This window comes from Mercenaria mercenaria, chromosome 6 (assembly GCF_021730395.1).
Source record: "Mercenaria mercenaria strain notata chromosome 6, MADL_Memer_1, whole genome shotgun sequence".
Taxonomy (NCBI): Eukaryota; Metazoa; Mollusca; class Bivalvia; order Venerida; family Veneridae; genus Mercenaria; species Mercenaria mercenaria.
Window position 1 is genome coordinate 32725420 of NC_069366.1, and position 27692 is coordinate 32753111.

Here is a 27692-nt window from a genome sequence, read left to right on the forward strand (position 1 = left end):
AAAAAACTGTGCATGTGGTCCAAATTTGAAGCCTGTACCTTCAAAAATGTGAAAGTAGGTCACTAGGTCAATAACACGGTCAAAGTTTTTTTCGGTACACAAACCTAAATTAAAATTGTTATATCGCACATCGTTGGTTGTTGACAACTTAATTGTTAGTTTTTGTTGATTCCTTAATAGGCAAGTGACGCAGGATAAATTAATTTAAGTCTATCAACTGTTAATTAATTGGCAGCATTCTCTTGCATGTTTTAGTATATTTTGTCCTTACAATGATAAACTGTACATGTTCAAGTTATATCAGTAAATTGAAATAATAACAAATTCTCGATTATCCAATAAGTCGAAATGGTTTAATGAATCTTGTTACATATAGCAAAATATAATTTCAAGAAAGGAAGAAATACATTTGTGAAAGACAAAAATGAGGGAAATCGAATTAATTTTACAAGCATGCGTACTAAGTACATGTATAATAGAATAAGAAAAAAAAGGGATAAATAATTAGTATTATATGTTAAGCTACTGGTTCGAATAATTTGAATAAAAACTCGCTACAAAAAAGAATTTATCATATGCTGCGTAACGATGCAAACAATTACATTACTGTACATATAATAATTCAAACTGGGCGTTTTAAATAAAAATGCTGTTAAAAAACCTGGGATTGTCGGATATATGGATAAGTCAATCAAGATAGTAACAGTAATTCTTGATCTACAGAGAATATTGGACAATTATTATCAAACTTGATATGCTAACATTAACAATTCTCAACGATTACTCTCTTATAGTAGATTTAAACATTCCTTTAATCTTGAAAAATACTTAAATATAATTGAAGATAAAAAAATTCGAACTGCTCTTAGTAGATTTAGATTATCATAACATAATTTTGAAATAGAAAGAGGTAGATATAACAACACGGATCATAATGATATAAAATGTAAATTTTGTAATCTTAATTCTTTAGAAAATGAATATCACTTTCTTCATGTATGTCCGTTGTATAAAGAATTACGCAGAAAATGTTTAAAACCATATTACTGTAGATGGCCCACTCTGTAAATCTGATGTCTACGGAAAATAGGAAGGAATTTCTGAATCTGTCAAAATTCATTTATTTTGCAAATAAACTTAGACAAGATATTGAAAGTTAGTTTCATTTTTGAAGCAACATCATTTTTGAGTGATGAGTATAAATTTTTTTTTTTTATTTCCATAAGATCAGTCAAGGTTTAGATTAATTAAAGTTTAATATAAATTATACTACAGGTTAGCCAGTTAATCCATTTATATTTTAACACTTATTCCTGTCAATCAAAAGGTGTTGATTAAATCACAACACCTATGAAGAGTTTAAAATATTGACTATTTCTGTCAATCAAAAGGTGTTGATTAAACACATTAAATACACATGCGAAGAGTTTAAAATATTGACCTACAATGAAATGAATGACTTTCAAATTGTAATATTAGTTTATGTATTTATTATTTCAGTCTCATCAGCATACATAAATAACAACACAGTACATACATGTATTACATATAATAACATTAATTAACATATCGAATGCTGCCACGCAATACTGAGTTACCTGAGACTATTTATCTTGTTAAATATATAAAAATATATCATAAAAATAAATTCCACATCATACTGCCCTTATAAATATCCATATTACATGTTATCACAATTGGGCTATCATTATTATACTAAAGGATTAAAATATACCCTCTAATTCTAACCCCTAGTTAATATTTACATCTACTCTGGGAAGAAGATTATATCATTGCTCCAGATCTACTATTGTAATCTAAATCTACTCATATTTTTCATAATTATATTACATAATTAAAACTTTAATCCATTTGAATAACATAGAAAAAAAATATAATCATTTAGAAGTCTCAACAATCTGACATTTAAAAAGATCAGTTGATTAAGTTGACTACATGTATGTTACCCTAACTTCAGTGTATATTTTATAGAATTATGGTCCATAAAGTAACAAATTATCTTCATAAATGCCCTAACAACCTATACAAATTATATAAAAAAGATTTTAAATATCAAATAACAAAATATTTCTCGATATTTTCACTATATTAAAAATTGGGGGTGAAAAGTCTAGGGTTTGTAAAATTTGGGGTGAAAAGTCTTGGGAGGAAATGTCTTGGGGGTGAAATGTCTAGGGGAGGAAAAGTCTTGGGGGTGAAACGTCTGGAATTCTATCAGAGCTAGGGGTACATCGAGGGTATTTTTCTCTGCACATATCGTCGAGGCCGGTAGGCCGAGACAGATATGTGCAGAGAAAAATACCGAGATGTACCCCTAGCTCTGATATATCCTCGTAACACACGAGCATTACATATTATAACTGTTTTATCGCATAGTTTTATCATTAAAATTTATATATTATTTTCATTTAAATTTGTTTATTATTATTTTTACTCTTTTGATTCCCTTTCTGCATCTCGCAGACTGAAACACTAAAACTTCTGTTTTAGAAAATGTGTTCCCCAGATAAAAGTATCCAATAGATTTCTGCATTGGTTTTAAATCTTTGCATTTCATTGGCCAAACATATTGTAAAACTTGTTTTGTTTGTAAAAAAAATCAAAGAAAAAGAAACATTTGAGAAATCTCAGAATTTCATATATTTCATGTATTTCTGAATTTGGCGATAACTATCGAGTTTTTGAAATATTCTAGTTTATTTATTCTTTTACTTTATAAATGTAGGTGTTTGTGATAATTCTTTCTCTGTGAACTGTAAATTGGAGCTACAATCATCTTTTCTTAGAAAGGAAAAAATTATACTCCCTCGATAGGACCTCGATAGAGAAAAAGTGTTGCGATATATATCGGAACAGTTTTACTGTGCTGATATATATATCACAACATTTTTTTTCTAATGAAACTCTACCAGTATAGAGATTTCTGTGTTGATATATATCGTAACAGTTTTGTAAAATATCAGCACAGATTTTGTAGTATTAATGTGTGTTACCATGTTTAACATACTGCAAAGATCAAAGGAAGACTGCCGCACTATGCGATAAATATTGATCAATTTGAAATAAATATTTTGTTCTATAACTCTGATGTCCAAATTGTGATTGGTCAAAAACATAGGGTCATATTATAATCAAATTAAGTGTATAATTAAATTATTCAAGCTGGCTTACGGAAGGTCGGTGGTTCTACCCAGGTGCCCGCTCGTGATGAATTAATGCACGGAGGGGCACCTGGGGTCTTCCTCCACCATCAAAGCTGGAAAGTCGCCATATGACCTAAAATGTGTCGGTGCGACGTTAAACCCAACCAAAAAAAAAAAAAAAAAAAAAAAAAAAAAAAAAAAAAAAAAAACAAACTGGTGGAGCTGGTCAGTTAATATACAAATAGGATGTTTAAATCTTATTTTCCATACTTTTCATAAAAGTTATATTGTTATGAAAGAGACTTTATGTTGAGCCTTTCTCCAGATACGCAGGCAGATATTATAACTACATTTAATAATACATCACGCTTCAGTTAATTAAAACTAACAATTCGGATACTGATGAATCGTTTTTAGATTTACATCTCTCCATTTATGACAATATTATACATACCAAAATTTATGACAAGAGGGATGATTTTAACTTTAGTATTGTAAATTTTCCCCATTTGGATGGGGATGTACCTCAGGCTACATCTTATGGGGTATATATTTCTCAATTAATTCGGTTTGCCAGAGTGTGTAGTCATGTGAAGAATTTCAATGAACGTAATCTATATATTACAAGTAAACTTCTTCAGCAAGGCTACCGTTATTACAAATTGTGTAAATATTTTGCTAAATTTTACTATCGTAATTCTGATTTTGTTTTAAAATTCAATAGTAATTTAAAGACACTTCTGCGAGAAGGTATTTCTAAACCCGTTTTTTATGGGGATGTGGTTTACAAACTTCGTAAGATCTTGGGTCATGGTAATTTTCCAAATGTATTTGGTAAAATTATAAAACATTTTATTAAAAGAGGTTACGACCCAACTGTTTTGAGACATACCGCATGTTTAGTGTTCAACCCGTTTACAGTTGGACACTACGCTTCCCTCTATGATTGTGTCTGACGGAAGAGGGGGAGGACTCTATGATAAGCAGTTTTTAAATCCTACCAGGACTGAACTGTTTTGATATCTGTCTTCTGGCCTGTTTCGTCGGGCCCTTAAGGGTGTTTCTCTTGTTGCTCTGTCTTCTGAAAAGGCACTGAGTACATACGTTTTTGGTTCTAAAGGTTTGCTTTTTATATATTTATACACGAGCATTTTTGTGTTTTACAAGCCATGCCTTTTTGTTTCCATTACGTGTGTTAGAGATTCACCTGGAGGGGATTACTTTTATTTACACTGTCTCGTGTCTTTGGAACATGGTGGGGGTAAGAGTGAGGTTGGGTGCGCACCATAAACCGGTTTAAGCTCCCCAGTGGTGGTTTTGCCACTGACCGTTCCAAGGCAGTGCCCCTCTGTGTTCCTTTGTTTGTTCGTTTTGTCCTCGTGTGTTGGCTTTGTGTGTGTATGTGTGTGTATGTGTGTGTGTGTTTGTGGTGTGCACGTCTGCATGCTGTGGGTTTCGTTTTGGGGAGGCTGCGATTTTGGTACGTGGCATTCCCTGTTTGATATTTGTCTTTGTTTTTTTGTTTTCTAGTAAATAACCTTATTTATGGTTCATTGTGCCGGGTCAAACATATGATATATACAAATCAAAATATCTGATAAATCATTAGTATGTTGTTGTTTTTTTTTTTAACTTTTTGCATGTGTTTACATATTCTTTCATTTTCAAAATATTCTACTTTCGTTTTAAAATAAACATATTAAGATAAGATAAGATAAATTTTAAATTTTATTTTGAGTCAGCAAGACAAGCAACAATACAACATAAGCACTCCAGGTGCTTTTGAACCGGCTATGTATTAACAAATTTATAAGGAACAAAAGTAAAACAAGCTGTAAAAGAAGGACATGATTAAAAGAACTATGAACATTAAAAGGTCTATTTGTAATGAATTAACCTAAAAATATATCTAGCACAAAGACATAATTCTACATAATACTACTACATGAAGAAATTCAAGAAAGCACAACTGCAGGAAAAATAAACACATACAACTGCATGCAAGCCTTGAATTTCGCACCCCCCCCCCCCCCCCCATACTTTCATGTAGTTACTTGTCTTTGTGGGGTTTTTTTTCCCAGATAGTCACATGATCAGTCAAGATGGTGGGTGTCTGCATAATTTTTCAGATTAATTTTTCAAGATCACCTCATTAGCAGATTTGTTTATATATGTCTTGATAACAATGAATTGCTTCCATATTATACAATTAAATAAAAAATTTACTTAAAATGCTGAGAAGTATATGAGGAAGAATATTTCCAATTGTCATGTATTTTCGCGATACAATAAATCCTGCAAATTTCCTGAGTTGGGAAGGCGTAGCTCTTTACAATAATATGTTAGCTTACAGACTTGCCCTACCAGTCCCAAATTCCTAATTATTATTCACTAATTAATATGAAATTGAAACACACCATATACATGAAAAAAGGAGATGTTTGGCGCAGGATGAAAAATGTTGGGCATATTAGGGAGCAGTTTATTGTAAACTTTATCACAGATAGCGCAATGACTGTTTTTGACGTTGACAGGCAAATTGTTTATAATGATAATATTCAGCAGGAGTAGGACGTGTTTATCTAAGAATTACAGCCAGTTTTTAGTAAATCATCTTTCTGAATACATGTATTGCCACGTTTAGTTTCTGTTATCATTAAGGAAATTGAGAGTTCGATATCCCTCGGATAGGGAATAGCCTGTCTTACAGCCCTGCCCATCATGTAAGATCCTTATATTCTTGCCAAGTCAACATATATCAGGTTAATCTATGTTCATTGAAATTAATGTTGTTATTTCTTAAAACATATTTTTAGTGCTTAAACAGGGTTGCCGACCTATTCAGAGCAGATTTATCACCAGTACAATTCAATTTGCATTCAACTAAAATTCCAGAATTTTAATGTCATGTCCTGCATGTATCACATCTGGGTTGAAGTTGTGTACGAAAACTATTAGACTAGGTCCAAAAAGAGCAGATAGCATATATTTTCCATAAGAAACGTTTTGTTTGCTGCTAATGAACACCATTTCTTGCACAAGTTAAGCTGACCATGTTCTCTGAAAGTGTAAATAAAGCCCTGCATTGTTTAATATTTCGTCAAAATCACTACTTTCAATGATATTTCTCCTCCGCAGTTGATTTGCGGTTTGTCAGTCTCTGCAACATCACCTTTTCTTATACGGATTTCTTTTGGACTGTGTTCATTTATTTATTTTGTTGGGTTTAACAGTGCACCGACACAGTGACAGTTATAGGTCGTATGGCGACTTTCCAGCTTTGATGGTGGAGGAAGACCCCAGGTGCCCCTCCGTGCATTATTTCATCACAAGCGGACACCTGGGTAGAACCACCAACCTTCCGTAGCCAGCTGGATGGCTTTCTTACATGAAGAATTCAATGCCCCTCCCCCCCACTCCCCCCACCACCACTCCCGAGTGAGGCTTGAACCCACATCGATTAGGGGCAAGTGATTTCAGGGGTGTAAAATTCTTTTTCACACCACTCGCCCTGCAGGACTAGTAGCTAGTAAAATCTACTCGCCCTTAGTGGACAGTCACTCGCCCTAATAATTGGCATTTTTGATACTGTCACGTTTTATGGAAGGAGTATTATGTACAAAAAGCAAATTTCAAACATAACACAATTATTACCTCGTACACTACGTTTCCTTTTTGATTATTCATTTTCGTTACTCTTAAATTTCCTTTTCACACCAGACATTTTTCTTTCACTAATTTTGTCATCTCCACCATCAAGTTGCTCTCCATAATAACTACATCGATAGTAAAAATAGTCACAGTCTAACCCCTACCTTAGTTTCCCAAAGTGTCGGGAAAGTATTAAACATCAGTTACTTTCATTTTCTCAAGACTTATTTCCCGAAAAAATTATTTTGAAAAGTGTCCTAAAATATGGACACAATAATCACCTACCCGTCTTGAAAACGAAAAAAAAAGTTGACGATCATCGGTAATTATTCTGTTGATAAACTAAGTAATTGGCCTGTTTTCATCATCAATTAACATCCTCTCAAAGAGCTAAAAGAGGTATGTCGGTATCATGACATCTGAAGTGGAGATCAAAGCGGTGTTGTTGCACGAGATTGTCATGGCATTACGTCATATTACAGTTTTCGCGCCATGTGACCTATTTGTCCCCAAGGAATTTACATTATCGTTTGAGAAGAATATTTTATATAAAAAGATACATGTACAAAGATTCATTTAAAACTTATTTAAAACCGCAACAACACCATTTTGTTTTATTTTAAAGCCACATTTCTATTTACGTCCACGAGGTCACGTAGATCTACCCTATTCCGCCGCACTAACAGAAACCTTTTTACCAAAAAAATCGTTTTACTCAATGTATTCAAATTACTGCCGCTTTTTCATTATTTAAGATTTTTTAATTCTGTTTTTTGTTCTTTCTGGTCAAAAGTCCGAATTTTATGCCCATAGTATGTATCAGTTATTTTCTCTTAGAAAGAAACCAGTAATTAAGATCGCGCTCTTTGAAATTTAACAGATGATTATATGAAAATTCGACCGTTTTCATACAAATATGCTTACATTTCCGTCGATATTTTATTGAAATCTTGGTAGAATTCAAATTGTATTACTTCTCAAGCGATGTTGAAAAACTGAAGCGATAATTTAAAAAAATGAATGCACTACGCGCGTTTTTTGTGTACGTGTCGATAAACAAAAGTAACGGAGATGTAAATTTGATATTACGATAGGTCGCACGTGCTCTCAGAATGGAAAATTACCGGCATGAAGTTTTGATATCTTTACGATTCGCGGGTAAATTCCAGTCAATCAAAGTAGCAACTCAACTATCTCTTAACGTTTTTCAAGATTCATTAAAGCTACGACGTAAAAACCACTCGCCCGATCGGTCGAGTATACAGCGAGATCCACTCGTCCTATCCAGAGTTTAACTCGCCAATGCGAGCGGGCGAGTGGAATTTTACACCCCTGGATTTGAAGTCAGCGACCTTAACCACTTAGCCACGGAGGCCCCTTGGACTGTGTTCAAAATTGGCTGTTTTTGTAGGCAATTGTAATAAATCTTTGCTGTCTTGGGCATTTTCTTGTGATATTACTACAGTTGTATCCCTTCTTTTTAGATTAAAATGTATTTTGCCGTCTTCAGAAACCTGCATGTCATGTGATGCTGGTTTCACATTTTCGAATGGTTTTGTCTGATACCCCAGTTGTCCAGTACAACAATCTAGTTTCATTTTCTTATATTTTAAACAAGCACTTTTTGACTGTCACCATAAAAGATATATGCCAATGCTGAACATTTTCCTGCAGCTGTGTATAATCTTTTAAAACTGTAACATATCTTTTAAAAAATTAAAATTCATCTGGATAAATCTTTGCATGCTTCGGAAGTCTGAAAACAATCAGGGTGGAGAACCTAATTTTGTATAACAATAAATGGTCTTACAAATTGGCTAACACAACCCTTCTTGTATTGAATTATGGACAAAGACATATGCATGACAAAAATGATATAATATCCTAAAGAAATCGGACAAAAACAATATTAGACACAATTGCTTGACAGTGTCCAAATTGGCCATTGCACTATATCTGCTAAATGTAAAACGGAACACGTCTCCAAATGAAAATCAGTACGTGTACCAAATCGTTAAATACATACAGCAAAATCTATTAGATATAAAAAATTTGCTTGGCAGTGTCAAAAGCGGTCATTGCATTATTTGTGATGATGTTTACAATAACCTGCTCCCGAACATCGCTGCAGAATTTTTATCCTGCACCAAACATCACCAGTCCTTTTTCCATGTGTATGGTGTATTTCAAACTTAAAAATAAAAACACAAGTTTAGACATTATGGTTTGGAAAGATGACAGGGAAAAGATTGATAAATATAGTCCATAAAGATATTGTCTTTTGTTTGTTTTGCAATATTTTCAAAGAAATGTGGTTATAAACTTTATAATTGCCGAAATTGCCATTAAGTTTAATGTTTAACTTCGCCGTTTTCCCATAAAATAACATATTTTCAAGATTTTAAATCAGCTTTGGAAACTTCATTTATTACGTGATAAGGCTAGTGAGGTGATTTTACTGGTTATTTGTTTTTATAGATCGAAATGATGAGAATACTTACCCAACTAAAGTTTTCAAATCAACATAGCATCCTGCGCCGAACATATCCGGTTACCTAGTGTGATACAGGCTAACACAGAAGAAACCTAACTCTATATTTGTACCATTACTTTATATACAAACAGACTTGAAGCCTTGTTATACTAGTCGCAAAGGCAGAATCACTTGCTGCCAGCATGCTAAAGGTTAACTAGCTGTATTGTGTAGCTTGTCATGATGTTTCAATTACCATTAATGTATTGTATCACTGTTACAGCCCTCTACACCACAGCTGTCTCCACAGGAGGAACAAGAGAAGCTTCTAGAGGAGGCTCTCAGCATTGTGAAAAATCAGTCGTTTCAGATGAAAAGATGCCTTGTAAGTACACTGTTCAAACAAAAACTTCTTATTAAACTCCACATACAATTGACTACATATCAATTGTTTTTAAATTAGTGTAATTTTTTTGAAATTCTACAAGCACAATATTATTATAATAGGTATTTTATTGTCACATTTAAATATATTTCACTGAAAATTGATGTCATGGTGACAACTTATGTGGTCTGGATTAGGTAGTGGCCGCTCAATTCTGGGGTCGTGGATTCGAGCCCCACTGGGCTCACGACCATGACCTCTCATATGACACCAGTACTGGTTTTTCCAGGAAGAGGACTTGAGAGTGGTTCTTGAAGCTTTCATCACAATTGAGCTAAAACAAATTAGTATTAGTATAAACTAAAAGCATTATCTTGTATGGAAAAGCGGTATCTTGGTCATGCCCTTTTTGAGACAAAAGAGCTGGATTAAAAAAACTGCTGTTTAGCGTGGCTTCTCAAAGAATAGGTAGAACTACTGCACTGGCCCACTTGATGGCATCTGCCTCTGCCTCACTTTCTGGTTAAGTTTTTGCTTGCAAGCTGGTATCTCAGTAACCACTTTTTGGAATCAGTTGCGACTTAACACACTTATTCACAGCGATTAACTTACAGTGCACAGGGTACATTTATGTAAATGTACCCCTTGACCCCCGCGCTACTTTCTGCAGCTTTTGCTTTCAGCCATTCTCTAATCTCTGCTTATTTGTTTTAACTCAGTTATATTAAAGGCTCAAGTCTACTTTCATCAGTGTTTTTCTTAATACCTCTTTTTAACTATTTACTATTTTTAGTGTTTCCGAGTTGTAAAGACCCTGGCCACATTCCCAGATATGTGGGAAAAAACGCTGTCCTTGAAAATGATTACTGTTACTATATGAGGAAGAGCTGTTTAGCTTACCCCAGTTTGGTTTCCGATCCTTCAACCTGTTTGGAGAATGGTTAACCGAAACCACTTGACCACACTTCGGATTGATTAGTTTCTATGCCAGTGCTGGATCATTTTATTAAGGAAATCATAGAATGTTATACCAATTCTTTGATATTCCCTTGTGTAATGTTATGAAAGACAATTTTGAAGTATTTGAAACTGTGTTTTCTGTGTGTTTACTCCTGAAAATTTTGATAATTATATTGTTCTTTTAAAGATTTCTCAGAATGTATGAGCCGTTCTGTTTGTATTATTCATATGGTTAGGAGGTACTCTACATGGACATATTTTGTATTGTATAACATTAACCTTTAGCTTGCTGGCGGCAAGTGATTCTGCCTTTGCGACCAGGCAATGTGCAGGCTGATCTTGGTCTGCACTGTTCGCTATTCAGTCAGTAAATTTTCAGTGAACACCCCTTCGAATAATAAATGGTATTGCCCAGATTGAATGATGGACCAGTCCATTTTAGAAATTTAGCAGGCTAAGGGTTAAATTCTGTTGTAGAAGATAGATGTGTGTAACTGTTGAGTCTTACATGAAGTCACTCTGAAATTCCAATTCCCACATTTTGCAGGATAAAGGCAAGTTAATGGACGGACTGAAGCATGCATCAACAATGCTTGGAGAGTTGAGAACATCCATGTTATCACCTAAAAGTTACTATGAACTGTGTATCCTTTTACCTAAAGTATGTGTTCCAATAAGGGTAAGCACTTCAGTTGAAACCTTATAGAATGTTTTTATACTTTGTAGTTTTGAGTTAATAATTTGGCAGTCAGTAGCTGGTTACTGTATAGAAAGTAACCACTTGAGTGTTAGAAAATTCTGAAAGGTGAGATTTATTTAGTTATTAATCTGTTAGATATTTCCTCATCATATAGCGTTGCTGCTGTCAGTACGTACGTATGTAGGTCCGTCCGTCTGTTTGTGCAACCGTACGTCCCAAAATCTTGTGTGTCCAACTCTTCCTACACTGTTAGCCTGATTTGCTTCAAACTTTCACAGATGAACAAGTCTGATGTGCAGATAACCATAAAGAAAGGAACATTTTCTTTGTCTATGTTTACTGAAAATCACACCAGCATGTATGTAAACATTTCAGAGGCGATTAACAACATAGACGTCCTGCTTGAATTATTACATTAATTTTAAAAGTAACATTTTGGATGTATCAGTTACATGTTACATTAAGAAGTACAACAGTTACATGCACTTTCACATGTGAATATATTTTAATTTTCTGTTATAGATATACTATACAACTGCACATCATTTTTGTGGCAGGAGCCAAATAGAAGTAGTCAAATTGGTACGTAAAGACCGCAACTCGGGAAATGAGAAAAAATGGCCTTTATCCTGAGGTGGTTTTTAGCATAATATTATGGCTCCCATACATTTAATACTAGTAAATGTGTGTTTACATATTTTTCTCATTTTTAGCTCGACTTTTCGAAGAATAGGGGAGCTATCCTACTTGCCCCGGCGTCGGCGTGAGCGTCACACAAATGTTAAAGTTTGCGTACCACCCCAAATATTTTCAGAGTCCATTGAGATATTGCTTTCATATTTTGCATACTTGCTTACCATCATGACCCCAGTCTGTAAAAAGGAGGAGGCAACTCTATCAAGCATTTTGACTGAATTATGGCCCCTTTTCGACTTAGAATAAATGTTAAAGTTTGCGTATCACCCCAAATATTTTCAAAGTCCATTGAGATATTGCTTTCATATTTTGCATACTTGTTTACCATCATGATCCCAGTCTGTAAAAAGGAGGAGGCAACTCTATCAAGCATTTTGACTGAATTATGGCCCCTTTTCGACTTAGAATAAATGTTGAAGTTTGCGTACCACCCCAAATATTTTCAAAGTCAATTGAGATATTGCTTTCATATTTTGCATACTTGCTTACCATCATGACCCCAGTCTGTAAAAAGGAGGAGGTAACTCTATCAAGCATTTTGACTGAATTATGGCCCCTTTTTGACTTAGAATATGCTTATTGTAATGTTAAAGTTTTACTCATTGCTTATATTATACTATCAAGCACTGAGAATAGTCGAGCGCGCTGTTCACTGACAGCTCTTGTTTTAATACATCATAAGGAGCCACAAAATTTTGAAAGCATTTCAGTTCTGTTGCACAATTATGTATATTATGTTTCAAGTTCCTTGACAGATATCAGATATGTCAATATCGGATGAACTGAGACATCTAGAGCTGTATCTGGTAGATGAATTTCAGAAAGGAAGAAAAGTTTCAGATTTGTACGAGCTGGTTCAATATGCTGGGAATATTGTTCCTAGATTGTAAGTTGCAGTAAGAAAAATATACGACAGCAGAATAGGATCAAAGAAGATATGATATACCTGTACAGAAAATTAAATTTTTCGATAAAGACCATGATTTAGAGAGCAAAAATGTAGTTTTTATTTAGAAGTCAAAATAAGCTCCAAAAGTAAAAACTCTGAATTAAACTGGAAGACATGGCTAGGTTTTCTTTTACAGAGGAATTACATATTGTAAAAAGTAATTTTATCATAGAATAAAATCATTGTTTGGAGTTCAGATGCAATTGAATTTTATAACTAGGGTGCAGCCTGAGTGTTGTAATAATAAGCATCTGAATGATTAACTATGATTATATTCAAGAGAAAATCAAAGTTCAAGATATATTTGTCAGTTCTAAAACTATACGAGGACTACTTTTTGCATCCTTAATGAAATCCATGAAACTTTTGCCTGTTTTGTGTTGTATTCATTTTCATTGCACCGTCATTACATTTGACACCTATGATGTAATAACTGGGCTGTATAAACAATGATTTCATCGCATACTAGTAGTCATAAGTTTTAATTTAATAGCAAGTTAAGTGAAAAGGAGGAAAAGGTATAAGTCTGTGTTTATTACATTAAAGATTGGTAATACTGGTTCATTGTCTAAAATTTTTAGTTCCATTTTCCAAAGATAAAAATAAATATATCTTCCTATTGGTTTTCAGGTATTTGTTGATAACAGTTGGTGTAGTGTACATCAAAACAAATGAACTGTCAAGAAAAGATATCCTGAAAGATCTGGTGGAGATGTGCCGAGGAGTTCAACACCCACTGCGTGGCCTCTTTCTCAGAAACTACCTTCTACAGTGCACCAAAAATGTCTTGCCAGATGTAGAAGTTGAAGCAAAGTAAGCAATACAAAAAGACATGTTGCTAAAATTAATTGTAAATCGAAATACGGTAGAACCTCACCGAAGTGTTTGTTGTGCAGCTGTGTTACCGAAGAGAGGTACTGCCCCGGTAGCCTGGTGGCATAGGGACGGTTTTGAGTGAGGGAGATCGTGGGTTCACCACGTAATATGTTAATATGACTGAAATATTGTTGTAAAAGAGGCTGGACCCACACATAATCTGATGAGAGGTTAATTTACTGATGAATTACATGTGATTATCTGATGAGAAAAAAATCTTCTTTTGTATGGGGAGTTTTTACTGGTCAAAGATGTTTGTAATAGAGATTATACTGTAACAGCAAACAAGTTTAGCCCTCTCTCTCTGTCTTTATGTTGAATGATGGTCACTCTAGCCTTTCTATCCCAGTATAGACATAGTTATGTAGTGTCCGGACCAAGCTTGAGCTCTGGACTTGAAAGAAAACAGTCTAGGAACAGTGTATAGTTAACTAGTGGCTGTTGCATGAAAGTTCATTATAGAAATTTAGCATGGTAAGGGTTAATACCTGTTTTGAAAAATTGAAAATGTGGATATTCACCTGGAGATATGTCCCTTTAAACTTTTTTTTACAGTTCTGGAGAGTATGAAGCTGGTACCATCTCTGACTCGGTTGATTTTATCCTACTGAATTTCTCTGAGATGAACAAATTATGGGTACGCATGCAGCATCAGGGTCATACACGTAACAAGGAGAAACGAGAAAGGGAGCGGCAAGAATTACGTATTCTTGTCGGAACAAATCTGGTGCGACTCAGTCAGCTGGAGTGCATTGACATGAACAGATATAAAAAGGTATGATACTTACCTAATTACATTTTTAAAGTACTTTAATTACTTTAGAATTTACCAGTTTCTTTTAGGGGATACGATATTACATGTACCTTCACATATATACGGTTTGCTATGTCTGCTACGGTATTACCATATGTTGCTTGGTTGCCTTCTATTCTTCCAAAGGATCTTTTCACAGTTTTATTTCATATGTATTTGTTGCCTGAAAGGATCATGCAAAAGGTAAAAATGGTTTAAATTTTGTTAGATTGGATGCTACATAACTATTTGAGTTCAAAGAAAGTTCTTAATGAAATAAATCAGTACAAGATTCTGTAGCTGTTTCCCACCAGCTTAAGAATAAGATTTTGTTTTTGCCAAAAAAGTGCTGTGAAGATGTGTTTGCATTTTCTTGTATGACTTTATTTAGATAATGATTTCAGTAAATATATTTATCTAACTCAGTAAAATATTTCACTTCAGTTTAGTGTTAGAAAGTACATTTATTATTGTATGTTTATGTATATTAATTTCAGGGTGTACTACCTGGTGTGTTGGAGCAGGTTGTAAGCTGTAGGGATCCAATAGCCCAGGAATATCTCATGGAATGTATTATACAGGTAATTTATCCATTTAAGATTTTCAGCTCCTTTCAAGATCTTTTTTTCAATGATGTTTTGAGTTTTCTTGCAGTTCATCTAAAAATGTTACTTTGCAGCCCCGGAGGCCTCTGTGGCTGAGTGGATAAGGTTGCTGACTTGAATCACTTGCCCCTCACCCCCGAGGCCCATGTGAGAAAGCCGTCCGGAAAGTCAGTGGTTCTACACAGGTGCCTGCCTGTGATGAGATAATGCACAGAAGAGGCAGGGCAATTTGCATGACTTAAACTTTCATCCTCTTGGATGTACTAGTCCTAGCTAATTTGATATATAAACACTTCCATTGAGGGGCTCATTTAATCTGATTTAACATTATCAGATCAAAAGGCCCCTAGATAAATTTGTGTACAGTTTTAGTTTACATGTGATTCTATTTATGTCTCCCCCAGGAGACATATTGTTTTTGCCCTGTCCGTCCGTCCGTCCTTCCGTCCGTCCGTCCGTACGTCACACTTCATTTCCGAGCAATAACTGGAGAACCATTTGACCTAGAACCTTCAAACTTCATAGGGTTGTAGCGCTGCTGGAGTAGACGACCCCTATTGTTTTTGGGGTCACTCCGTCAAAGGTCAAGGTCACAGGGGCCTGAACATTGAAAACCATTTCCGATCAATAACTAGAGAACCACTTGACCCAGAATGTTGAAACTTCATAGGATGATTGTTCATGAAGAGTAGATGACCCCTATTGATTTTGGGGTCATTCTGTCAAAGGTCAAGGTCACAGGGGCCTGAACATTGAAAACCATTTCCGATCAATAACTAGAGAACCACTTGACCCAGAATGTTGAAACTTCATAGGATGATTGTACATGCAAAGTAGATGACCCCTATAGATTTTGGGGTCACTCCTTTAAAGGTCAAGGTCACAGGGGCCTGAACATTGAACACCATTTCCGGTCAGTAACTTGAGAACCACTTGACCCAGAATGTTGAAACTTAATAGGATGATTGGTCATGCAGAGTAGATGACCCCTAACGATTTTGGGTTCACTCTGTGAAAGGTCAAGGTCACAGGGGCCTGAACATTGAAAACCATTTCCGGTCAGTAACTTGAGAACCACTTGACCCAGAATGATGAAACTTCATAGGATGATTGGTCATGCAGAGTAGATGACCCCTAACGATTTTAGGGTCACTCTGTTAAAGGTCAAGGCCACAGGGGCCTGAACATGGAAAACCATTTCCAATCAATAGCTTGAGAACCTCTCGACCCAGAATGTTGAAACTTCATAGGATGATTGTTCATGCAGAGTAAATGACCCCTATTGTTTTTGGGCTCACTCCGTTAAAGGTCAAGGTCACAGGGGCCTGAACATTGATAACCAGTTCCGATGAATAACTTGAGAACCACTTGACCCAGAATGTTGAAACTTCATAGGATGATTGAACATGCAGAGTAGATGACCCCTATTGATTTTGGGGTCAGTCTATTAAAGGTCAAGGTCACAGTGGCCTGTTCATGTAAAATCATTTTTTGGAAATAACTTGAGAACCACTTGACCTACAATGTTGAAACTTAATAGGATGATTGGACATGCAGAGTAGATGACCCCTATTTATTTTGAGGTCACTTGATCAAAGGTCAAGGTCACAAGAGCCTGAACAGTGACTTGAGAACCACTAGGCCAAGAGTGTTGAAATTTAGCGGGATGACTGGACATGCCAAGTAGTTGATCCCTATTGCAGCCAACCATCAGTGTCTCTTTGACTTTCGCTCCTGACCCCTATTGACTTCTTGCCTATAGGACTTTGCATTGGGGGAGACATTGGCTTTTTTACAAAAGCATTTTCTAGTTTATTTTATGTTTGTACTGGCAGGTCTTTCCAGATGATTTCCACCTACAGACCCTCAGTCCATTTCTGCGAGCTTGTGCAGAGCTACATGCTAGTGTTAATGTGAAAAATATCATCATTTCTTTGATTGACAGGTAATACCCAATTATCTGTTATTCCATTAAATTATCGTAACTAGTTGAAGGTTTAAAGGTAAGCTTCATACTGTTTTATACAAAATACGTTTCTGTTAGTAATTATGTCATATTCAATGCTATGTATTTGAATGACTGACAGGCAAAAGGCCAAAACTAAATATATTATGAGTGATAAAATGAAATTTGTATGCTTCTCATTATACACCTATGGTAATTTCCTCTCTTTAAAACCTGATGAGGAATAATAGGGAAACTAAAGCTTGTGTCTTAATTGGCCATGTCTTCAATGTTGTGGGTGAGGCGTGATGTTCTCTGTGACAATTTGATAATAGACATTGTGTCAGGAGTCATTTCGTCCTCCACTTCTGAGTCTTATGGAGAAGTTGGCAGTTACTTACGGAGAACAGGTTAGTACTTGTACAGAATCCAGGAACACCGTTTAACTGCAAGCTGTTACATACAAACTGCAATACTGTTGATAAAACATCACAAAACCCAAAACAAATAGTTACATAGTCCCAAATATGTTCCTTTGATACATGTATATATTTATTATTCTGACATTTCCAGGCTGGCCCAATTTGCCCAGAATGAGGAAGGAGCTGGTATTCCCCCAGAGATACAACTGTTTGATATTTTCTCTCAGCAGATTGCACAAGTTATACAGGTTAGTGGTTTATTGTTTCACAGGTTAAAAATGAGAGAGAGAGACACACACATGCACATTCGGAGCCTGTGGTTATTTTAAAGGAATTGTATGTTACAAAATCTATTCTTGCTGAACCTTCAATCGGGTTCCTAGCTTGAAAGTTCCGGCCAAGCTAGCTTGAGGGGTTTAGGGGCATGTGCTACTGAGATTTTTTCTCCAGAATGCGTCAAGAGTATTTTAAACCATAACAAGGTTTAAAAAAGTGCAAAAACTGCAAACGTAATTATTTAACAAAATTTGAACTTTAATGATACTTTTGATCAGTTCCATATGAAAACTATGTGCAGACTTGGGTCTGTAGTGGCTGAATAGAGCTATGCCAGTGTCATTTGTGTGAAATTATGGATATTTGTAATGAAAAACAGGAAGGAAGCCAGTGTAAAAAAAAATGTATTGCTTCACATCAAAAGCAGTTTTAACTGCAGTTTAGTTGAAGTACTGAATTATTAAATGTACTTGTAAATTAGAACAAATGTAATTTTGTGTTTTGTGTGTGTTCTGTAGTTTCTCACAAAATAGATTATGTTACGTACATTTCAGAATCGTCCAGACATGCCACCAGAAGATATTGTATCATTGCAAGTAGCCCTTATCAACCTTGCCCTGAAATGTTACCCAGACAAGATAGAATATGTGGACAAAGTCTTAGAAACTACAGAGGATATATTTAACAGGCTAAACTTAGATCAGTAAGTTTGAACTGTGCTGGATTTTATTGACACTGACATAGTTTTAGATCTTTATGGTGTTTTTCCTGCTGTTTTACAATGGAGAAAGACCAAGGTACCTCTATAGCATTGCTTCAAGCAAAAGAGGATAAAACTAGTGACTTGCAAGCCAGCTGTATGGCAACCTTACACAAAAATTACAGATCTGTGGAGACACTCCACCATTAGCAGTAAGGAGCAAGCGATACTTAGCAACATAAGGCATTTGCTCAAAGAGGATTGTGGATCAGTAATTGCTGCTCTGTAAAGCATTTAACCTTCACCCTGCTAAATTTCTAAAATGGACTGGTCCATCATTCAATTTGGGCAGTACCATTTATTATGCGAAGGGGTGTTCACTGAAAATTTACAGACTGAATGGCAAACAGTGCAGACCATGATCAGCCTGCATGGGCATGCAGGCTGATCTAGGTCTGCACTGGTTGCAAAGGCAGAATCACTTGCCACCAGCAGGCTAAAGGTTAATGTTTACACCAGAAGCCTTTTACTATGGAACATGTCATATTCATCACAAGAAGTTAATTTTTGGCTTGTATGAATGGGTTTCAGTGTTTTCATATATGTTCATTTTCCTTTGTTTTCTTTGTAAACACCATATTATATCCAGTTGCATTTCAAATTTTACTTTTCACAACTTACCAAATTCAGCATTTCGGAAAAAAAAATTTAATATGACAAATCAGAACAAATCTGCAAAATAAAGGTCCTGCAATTTTAAATTTGTTTACTGATAGACACCTGAGAAAAAAAAAACTATTTTCAGAAGGTTCTAATTTTTCTGTATATTTGTGAAAAAGTTGCTTTAAAATTACAAATATCCAGAAATCTACGTATATACCGCAGCCTGGAGCATGGAAGTTCTGTCTCGAAGGAGCTGATGAGGTTGATGAAGATCCCTGTAGATAACTACAACAATATCCTTACCGTCCTCGAACTGCAGCACTTTGGACCGTTGTTTGAATACTTTGATTATCAGAGTCGGAAAGTGATGAGCTGCTACCTGATAACTAATGCGTTAGATAATGAGACAGATATACCAAATCAGGAACAGGTAATATTATTTTATTCATGTGTTCTGTTTTCTAGAAAGGTTTTTCTTAATTTTAATTTCCCGCAAAAGATTAATCCATGTCTATCTGGCTTGATCCAGGTGCCTCTCCAGGATTTTTGTCTGTATATTACTTTAAGGTATCCGATACACAAATAGGTAAAATTTTGATGCCTGGTGACCCCATGTTTTTTTTGGTATCATTTGAAAGAGTTGCCTCTGCTGAATAAGAATTTTTTGGTATCATTTGAAAGAGTTGCATCTGCTGAATAAGTATTAGTAAATAAGATGACCATAAATAATTTGCAGGAATCACTTCAGTCACTTTTTTTGACTGCAAAATGATAAATCTTGCACTGTAAGGATTTCTGTTGAAGTAACATTGAAAACTGTAAAAAAAAATACAAACTCTCTAACATATTTTTTGTCATGTAATTTATATTTTCTTTTTCAGTAGACAATACACTTTCAAATGATACCGAAATTATATGAGCTTACCAGGCATCAATATTTGATTATATTTTGATAGCACTGTTTTAAAGAACTTGCTTATTTGTGGATCTTATACCTTAAGCCCATAGATAGAACCATCAGTAGTTTGCAGTTTATTAATTTCTTCTGTTGAAAAATTTAATGATCTGAAGTCAGGAATCAAATAGTTCAAACACACATTTTCAACATTCACCAAGAAAACAATAATTAAAACAAACACCACTTCAGTTCTTTAAAGGAATTTCCAGGTGAACAAAAATAAGTTTGTAATTTAACCTAGTTTGTGTCTTTTTATGTCTACAATTTCATTTGACGTGAATTCTGGAAAAGGGTCATATTTCAGTGCTGTGGTCCTTTGTCAAATTAAAAAATAAACACGTTATTGTTTATGAGGCACTTATTTTTTCTTTACAGCATGTTTTGGTAGCTTTAATCCCCAACAATGATACCATATTTTTCAGGCGGACAGTTTGTTATCAATTATCAGTGTACTTGTACAAGATCAGAATGATCAGCCTGAGGAGGGAGATGATCCAGAAGACTTCGCGGAGGAGCAAGGTCTCATGGGCAGATTCATCCATCTCCTCCAGTCTGAGGATCCCAACCAGCAGTACCTGGTGAGATTGTTTATTAGGAAGTATTTCATGGTTTATAACAATCAATTTCATGGTTCATTAGGAATTGTTTCATGGTTTATTGAAATGATTTAAAAAGTATTTCATTGTTTATTAAGAACGATTTCATTGGGTACGAATTAACTTTTGTGTGTTCAAGAAGTAGGGAGGCAGGACAAAAATAAAGTATTTCACAAGTGGAAATTACTAAAATATCAGTTTATTTCTATGAATATTTTTGTTTCCATATTTATTTCCTTCTGTCATTCATCCAGTTTTAAATACTTTTAAATCTTGAAAATAACAAAATAATTCAGTGATGCTGGCTAGTTGTTAGAACATCATAATTATGTGTCTTACAGTTTGCTATAATATATAATACAAACTTTTCCCATCTTATAAAGTGGGTACAACATTACTTGTGTAAACAAGGTGGACCAGTTGAGAGTTGTGATCTGTTCACTTATGGCGTTGAATTCTTCATGCAAGGAAGTCATCCAGCTGGCTTACACAAGGTCGATGATTCTTACCCAGGTGCCCGCCCGTGATGCAAAAATTCACTTGGGGGCACCTGGGGTCTTCTTCCACCATCAAATCTGGAAAATAGCCATATGACATATAATTGTATTGGTGCAATGCAAAACCCTACAACAACAAAAAGTTGTAATCTGAAAATGTTCAACCTTTGAAATCAGTGTAATTTATTTAAAAAAAAAAAAAGGAAACAAAATACAATCTCAAAAGAACTCTGTTCATTGACATTTTTGGAGTGTTAAAAAATTCTGTGTAAATAATTAATGCAACGTTATAGGAAGCTGATTGTATTCTGGCAAAACATTATGTCAAGCTAAGTCAGTTTTTGCTAGCATAAGTTATGTTTATACACCAATAATGTCATTGTTTTCAGATTTTGAATACAGCTAGGAAACATTTTGGTGCAGGGGGTGACAAAAGGATCAAGTTTACGCTGCCACCTATAGTGTTCTCAGCTTACAGACTGGCTAACAGATACAGAGAACATTCAGAGGAGGTTTGATCATTTTCTGTAATTCAGTAACTTACTAGATATATTTAGTGTACTACTGAACAACTGTTGAAAAAGTTGTTTAGCCCAAACAGGCACACAATACTACCCCTTTGGACCTTGCAGAGTTGGCTTAATTGGTAGAGTTGAGGACTTCCAATCTGGAGTTTTAATTTCAAGTTATAGGTGAGATTGTGTGTTCTTTTGTGGTGATGGTCTGAAGACAATATATCTAAGGTAATGCATCCTTCAACCTCTTAATTCATGTGGGGAAGTTATCAAATATGTGTGTTGCTAATGGTAACCTACAGCTTCTCGTATAAAACTACAAATAGGTTATAGATCACTTTGCTGTGCTCCATTACTACAAAACTTAATTTCATTAGAAGATCGATAAATGATCTGTAACATATACGTAAAAATTGTTAAAGGGGTATTTTTGGACTTTACACAGTCTATTTTATCTTTTATGTATGTATCTTTATGGAATTTAGGATGAGAATTGGGAGAAGAAATGTCAGAAGATATTCCAGTTTTGTCACCAGACAATCGGAGCCCTGATCAAGGCAGAGCAGGCTGAGATACCACTTAGGTTGTTCTTGCAGGGAGCCATGGCTGCCGGGGGTATAGGCTTTGAAAATCATGAGACAGTGGCATATGAGTTTATGTCACAGGTAATTATACATCTTCAAAATGAAATTGCACTGTTCAGTAGGAAGAAATTAAGAGCTAAATAGAATATAAGTAGAAGTTTAATGACCGTGGTTTTCTGTATCATAATAGACACTAATAGGAGCACATCTCTAGTTCCATGTCAGTTGGGTTGAAATTTAAAAAGTATTTTAGGGGTCTCCTGTGTTGAAATTGTTAGGAATACAGATAAATCATTTGCCTTTCACTTCTGTGGGTTTTAGATATTCGTGTATTGTCATGTGTAGAAGCCATTTAGCTTGCTTTTGGAAGGCCAATGGTTCATAAAAAGTACTATCATCTTAAATAGGAATGGTAAATTAAAAATAACATCAAGGTGATTCAGTGTGTTTTAGGCTGTATTTATTTATGGAATCACACATGCTGTGGCTTTTATGTATGTCTTAAAAGACTACCTGGTGACCTTGTATGAGGTGTCCCGACCCCTCAGGCTGTCTTAGGTACCCCAACCGTGTCTCAATCTTGCAAATTATGATATTCTGACACTTCTTTTAAAAATCATGACATTCAGACACTACTTTTGAAGGTCATGATATTCTGACACTACTTTTAAAAATCATGATATTCTGACACTACTCTGAAAGATTATGATATTCTGACACTACTCTGAAAGATTATGATATTCAGACACTACTCTTAAAAATCATGATATTCTGGCACTGCTCTTTAAATTTAAGATATTCTGACACTACTCTTAAAAATTATGATATTCTGGCACTGCTTTTTAAAATTAAGATATTCTGACACTACTTCTGCAAGTTATGACATTCTGACACTACCTTTGAAAGTTATGATATTCTGACATTATTCTTGAAAGTTATAGTATTCTGACACTACTTTTGAAAATCATGATATTCTGACAATGCTCTGGACCCTTTTAAATATTTTTCTTATGATATGAATTTTAGGTTTTTATATAACCCGTTATTATTTTTCAGGCATTTTCCCTGTATGAGGATGAAATCTCTGACAGTAAAGCTCAGTTGGCAGCTATTACATTGATTATAGGCACACTGGAACAGATGTCGTGTTTCGGTGACGAGAATCATGAACCGTTAAGAACACAGTGTGCGCTGGCTGCATCCAAACTTTTGAAGAAGCCAGACCAGTGTAGAGGTGTGGCAACTTGCTCACATCTATTCTGGTCAGGGAAGAGCACTTCAGTGGAAGGGGAGGTAGGTATTACCATTGACCCATTTTGGCACGGATAGTCTAATCAAGTCAAATGTTTTGAAATCATTTAAAAAATATTTGAGAAAACAAAATTTTAGTAAAAGATAACACATTGTGATATAAATCATTACGTAGGAGACTTAAATGTATTTTCATGGTTGCCTCGGTTCATGATTTGAAATCCCAACAACAAAAAAAATCCCCCTTTATTTTGTCTTTCAGATTTAGAATTCTAAAATTGTTCAGTTATCAGTTTTATTTGAATTGTTTGATTGGGATGTAAACTGTGCTGTGACAATGCCTGCTTGATTTTGAACTTTTGTTTAAAATGACAAAAGCGAAGTGAAGACTGCTGTAGCAGTGTCTGTTTGGTTTTGAAGCACACGCAACATGCTGCTGCTGTATTTAACAAGAGCTTGGGAGAACCATGTTTATAATGACACAAATGTGCTTCTGCACATATTGCTCCACCTACATTTTGCAATATGAAATACTTTTAATGGTTTGTAGACCAATATATAGATATCATTTATTTGCAGACACGTGATGGTAAGAGGACGTCAGATTGTTTGAAGAAGGGTGTAAAGATTGCTAACCAGTGTATGGATAATTCCGTACAAGTACAGCTGTTTGTAGAACTACTTAACCACTATACATACTATTATGAGAAAGGAAATGACCAGGTGAGTAACCAGTCTACCAGATTATAAAACTTGTGTGTTGAGACCAGTCTCAGAATGCAGCCTTGCCATTGGTCAGTTTAAAATTTGTGTGCAGAAACAGCCAATCAAATGCTGTAGTTTCGAGACTGGTCTCCAGATTGAGTTTGAATGGTCTATGCTTGTGAGACATATGTTTGGAAAAGATTTGTTAATTGCATAAAGTCAGCAGGTATTATCTTTATTCTAAAATGCCAAAGGATGCATTCTTAAGCGGACAATTAGACGCAGATTAATATTTGCAACAGAAATAATTATTTTAGTTGCAATGACATAGCATCTTTTGGACTATTTAGTGTACAAACATATTGGCCAGCCAACCATTTTTCGCCATGCTGTGTTAAAAAGCTAGGTCATTACAATTTTGCAAAAAATAAATATTTAGGTTTGTTTTTAAAACTGTAGAGTTGTATATAATGGTAGAAACACAATGAAGGCACAAATTTTATCATGTTTAAACTGTTGGATGTTGGTGAAGTAAATGGTGATGTTATTCTTGTTGTTATTAATGATCATGATTTAAAAAAATTCTGCATGTTTCAAAGGGAGTCAAGTGTAACAATGTCCTGTCAATCGATCCAGCTTATGGAAGGTCTGTAGTTTTACCAAGGAACCTGCAATAATGCAAGACAAAGCACCTGCATGGGTCTTCCTCCACCATTGAAAATTGGATAGTTGCTTTATGACCTTAAAACTTTTCAAAGTAAACAAACAATGAACAATTAAAAAAATTCCTGTATTTACTTTATTATCTTTTTGCAGGTGACCATACAAGTATTAAATCAGCTGATAGCAAAAATAAAAGAGACATTACCAAACCTAGAGGCCAACGAGGAGACAGAACAAATAAACAAACATTTCCAGAATACTGTCGAACATTTACAATCAATGAAACAACTCGGAGATTCAGATGGACCAGATTATAGTGAACTTGTCATTTAAAATGATCTATATATGTGAAATAATATTTATTACGATTGTAAACATTTATAAATGGTGAAAAACAGTGAGCAGTAACAGTTGGAAAGGACCTAGCTGTTGGTAACTGGTTAATTTGTTGGTAACTGGTTAATTAACCAAAATACAGAAAATGTATTTGTGAAATACTGTCAGATGTTGGTGAATGTTGATCTACATGTAGTTATATACAAATATTGAAGAAACATCTTAGCTGTGTATAAAGATGTATAAAATACATTTAATTTATTAATTATTTGGTATGGTGAAAAAGAGACATTTGAAAGAATACAACAGTATCTTATATTATTGGAATGTATAACTGTATAAAAGCAGTCTTTCTGGAGGTGATAGATTGTCAGTTTTATAGAATTTAAAAATTGAACAGAGCTGATATTTTTCTACTTCAGGTGTCTGATAAAACTGAACATATGGTGACATTTATCTGCTGTCAAGTAATGTTAAGAACAGGAGATGTACATGTATGTACAATAGTTTCATCACCATCAGTGCATGAATCACAGTTTCCATAACAGGGTTTTGTTGGTCAATTTCTTTCATGTTTTATCAACTTATTTTGAAAAACTTACGAAAAAAATATCAGTATTATATACTTAATCAATTTAAAGAATAGAAAGAATGGTTATATATTTGAATTTTAAAAATATCTGTCAGGCTGGGGTTATTTCCTATTACAAATTCCTGTCAGTGTTGGCCAAATTTTATTTTCAATTTCGACTACGTTTCAGATCCTTATAAAATTATGAAATTGGTAAGAAAATATTGTTACTTTTTCAAAATGATAACTTTTCAAACCTTTCTCATGCAGGAGTTTACATACAATTTTCCTTTGAAAAATGCATATTTTAAAACCTTCCTTTCTACACCACTGTGGATTCCTTTAAAAATGGAAATCAAATGTCACATGTATTTGGCTTTTTGCATTATCAGACAAATATTTAATTTAATTTTGCCACAGAGTTGATAAAACAAACAGTTTTTCTGTTCAGCGTACATCATTTTAGCCATCCTGGTGTGAACTGTAGTTGATATCTCTGAAACTTGATTTCAGTGTTGTGATGTTTGTTGTCGTTAAAGGTATACTATACACAGAATTTGTAATTCGAAATAGGAATAATTACTACATATATTTATGTAGACATAACAATTAACAAATATATGTTTTTATAGTACAATGCATTAGGTTTAAGATAGTACACACTTTATATATGTGTAGCTACCGGTAAATACAGTATAAATGTGTCCTACATGTGTAGCTAAATACAGTATAAATGTGGCCTACATGTGTAGCTAAATACAGTATAAATGTGTCCTACCACTAAAAACTTGTAAGTTTTTGAACAGTGGTCTGTTACTGCATGACATTATGAATGTAGCTCTACACACGCAATTAATTCATATATGTAGCAAAGTTATATACATTTGATAAGGATTTTCTACATTTGGCATAAAATATTTAGCTGAAAGATGGACATTGAATATCTTTGATAATATGGACCAGCCTAGACCCGCAGTTAATCATGAACAGCATTTGGCTTTGATTAGATCTCACAGATTTAATATTTAACTCTAGACAAGTGCTTTTAATTATAATTGTTAAGTGTATGAAATGTTTTAAAGTGTGCAATACTCTGTTGAAATTTGTAATAAAATGTGGAAATATAATTCTTAAGTTTATTGAATTGTCTGTACATAATATTTGACATTTTTCAAATTGTAGAGCTTATGTTGTCGCCCTGTCATCAGCGATGGTGTCCACATCATGAAAGGTTTGCATGTAAACAGATTTCTCTAAAACTAATAGGCCTAATGCTTTCAAACTTCATACATATATTGAGCATCATGAGGTGACCTCACAAGTTACATAACTCTGCATGTAAGTATGTTTTTCAGAAATTACTTGACCAAATGTTTTCAGATTCTCCACAGGTCTATATTAGCATTAAAAGGTGACCTTACTTGGCAAATTTCATAACTCGAACTTACATTTTGGCAAAATTATGCCCTTTTTTCAACTTGTTTGAAAATTTTGCTAAAGTTTTTATATGTAAGCTAGTATTAGGCAAAAGTCGCCATATGACCTAAAATTGTGTCGGTGCGACGTTAAACCCAACAAAAAAAAAAAAAAAAAAAAAGTATTAGGCAAAGGGGCATCAAGTAGTGAAGCATAGTGTCATTCGACAGCTCTTAATTTTCTGTACACAAATCAGAGTTCAACACAGATCGGATAAAACCACACAAACAACAAACAAAACATGTCCTCTTGTATAGGAAATAGACAAACTTTTAAAAACCA

The 27692-nt window shown here is 34.5% G+C and overlaps 1 protein-coding gene across 2 annotated transcripts; it reads left to right on the forward strand.

Moving 5' to 3' along the window:
• The first annotated feature begins 5234 nt into the window (after positions 1-5234).
• Positions 5235-27061, forward strand: LOC123549225 (vacuolar protein sorting-associated protein 35-like). 2 transcript variants are annotated; one of them, XM_045337140.2, is made up of 17 exons: positions 5235-5269; positions 9572-9673; positions 11181-11277; positions 12792-12915; positions 13609-13791; positions 14410-14629; positions 15145-15228; positions 17088-17197; positions 17771-17867; positions 18450-18598; positions 19460-19688; positions 20639-20794; positions 21699-21821; positions 22310-22489; positions 23465-23701; positions 24239-24382; positions 25181-27061. In XM_045337140.2, exons 1-17 carry the CDS (start codon positions 5267-5269, stop codon positions 25358-25360), a joined length of 2418 nt encoding a protein of 805 aa, XP_045193075.2. In that variant the 5' UTR covers positions 5235-5266; the 3' UTR covers positions 25361-27061. The 2 variants fall into 2 exon arrangements, with proteins under 2 accessions (XP_045193075.2, XP_053401550.1); XM_053545575.1 differs by having other exon boundaries at positions 19481-19688.
• The last annotated feature ends 631 nt before the right edge of the window (positions 27062-27692 follow it).

What these genes read in the sequence shown, in the direction of transcription:
- LOC123549225 (XM_045337140.2), top strand. An exon ending in TCATGGAATGTATTATACAG is followed by an intron (nt 15,229 to 17,087) that starts GTAATTTATCCA and finishes TTGTACTGGCAG; the next exon opens with GTCTTTCCAGATGATTTCCA. An exon ending in CATATGAGTTTATGTCACAG is followed by an intron (nt 22,490 to 23,464) that starts GTAATTATACAT and finishes ATTATTTTTCAG; the next exon opens with GCATTTTCCCTGTATGAGGA.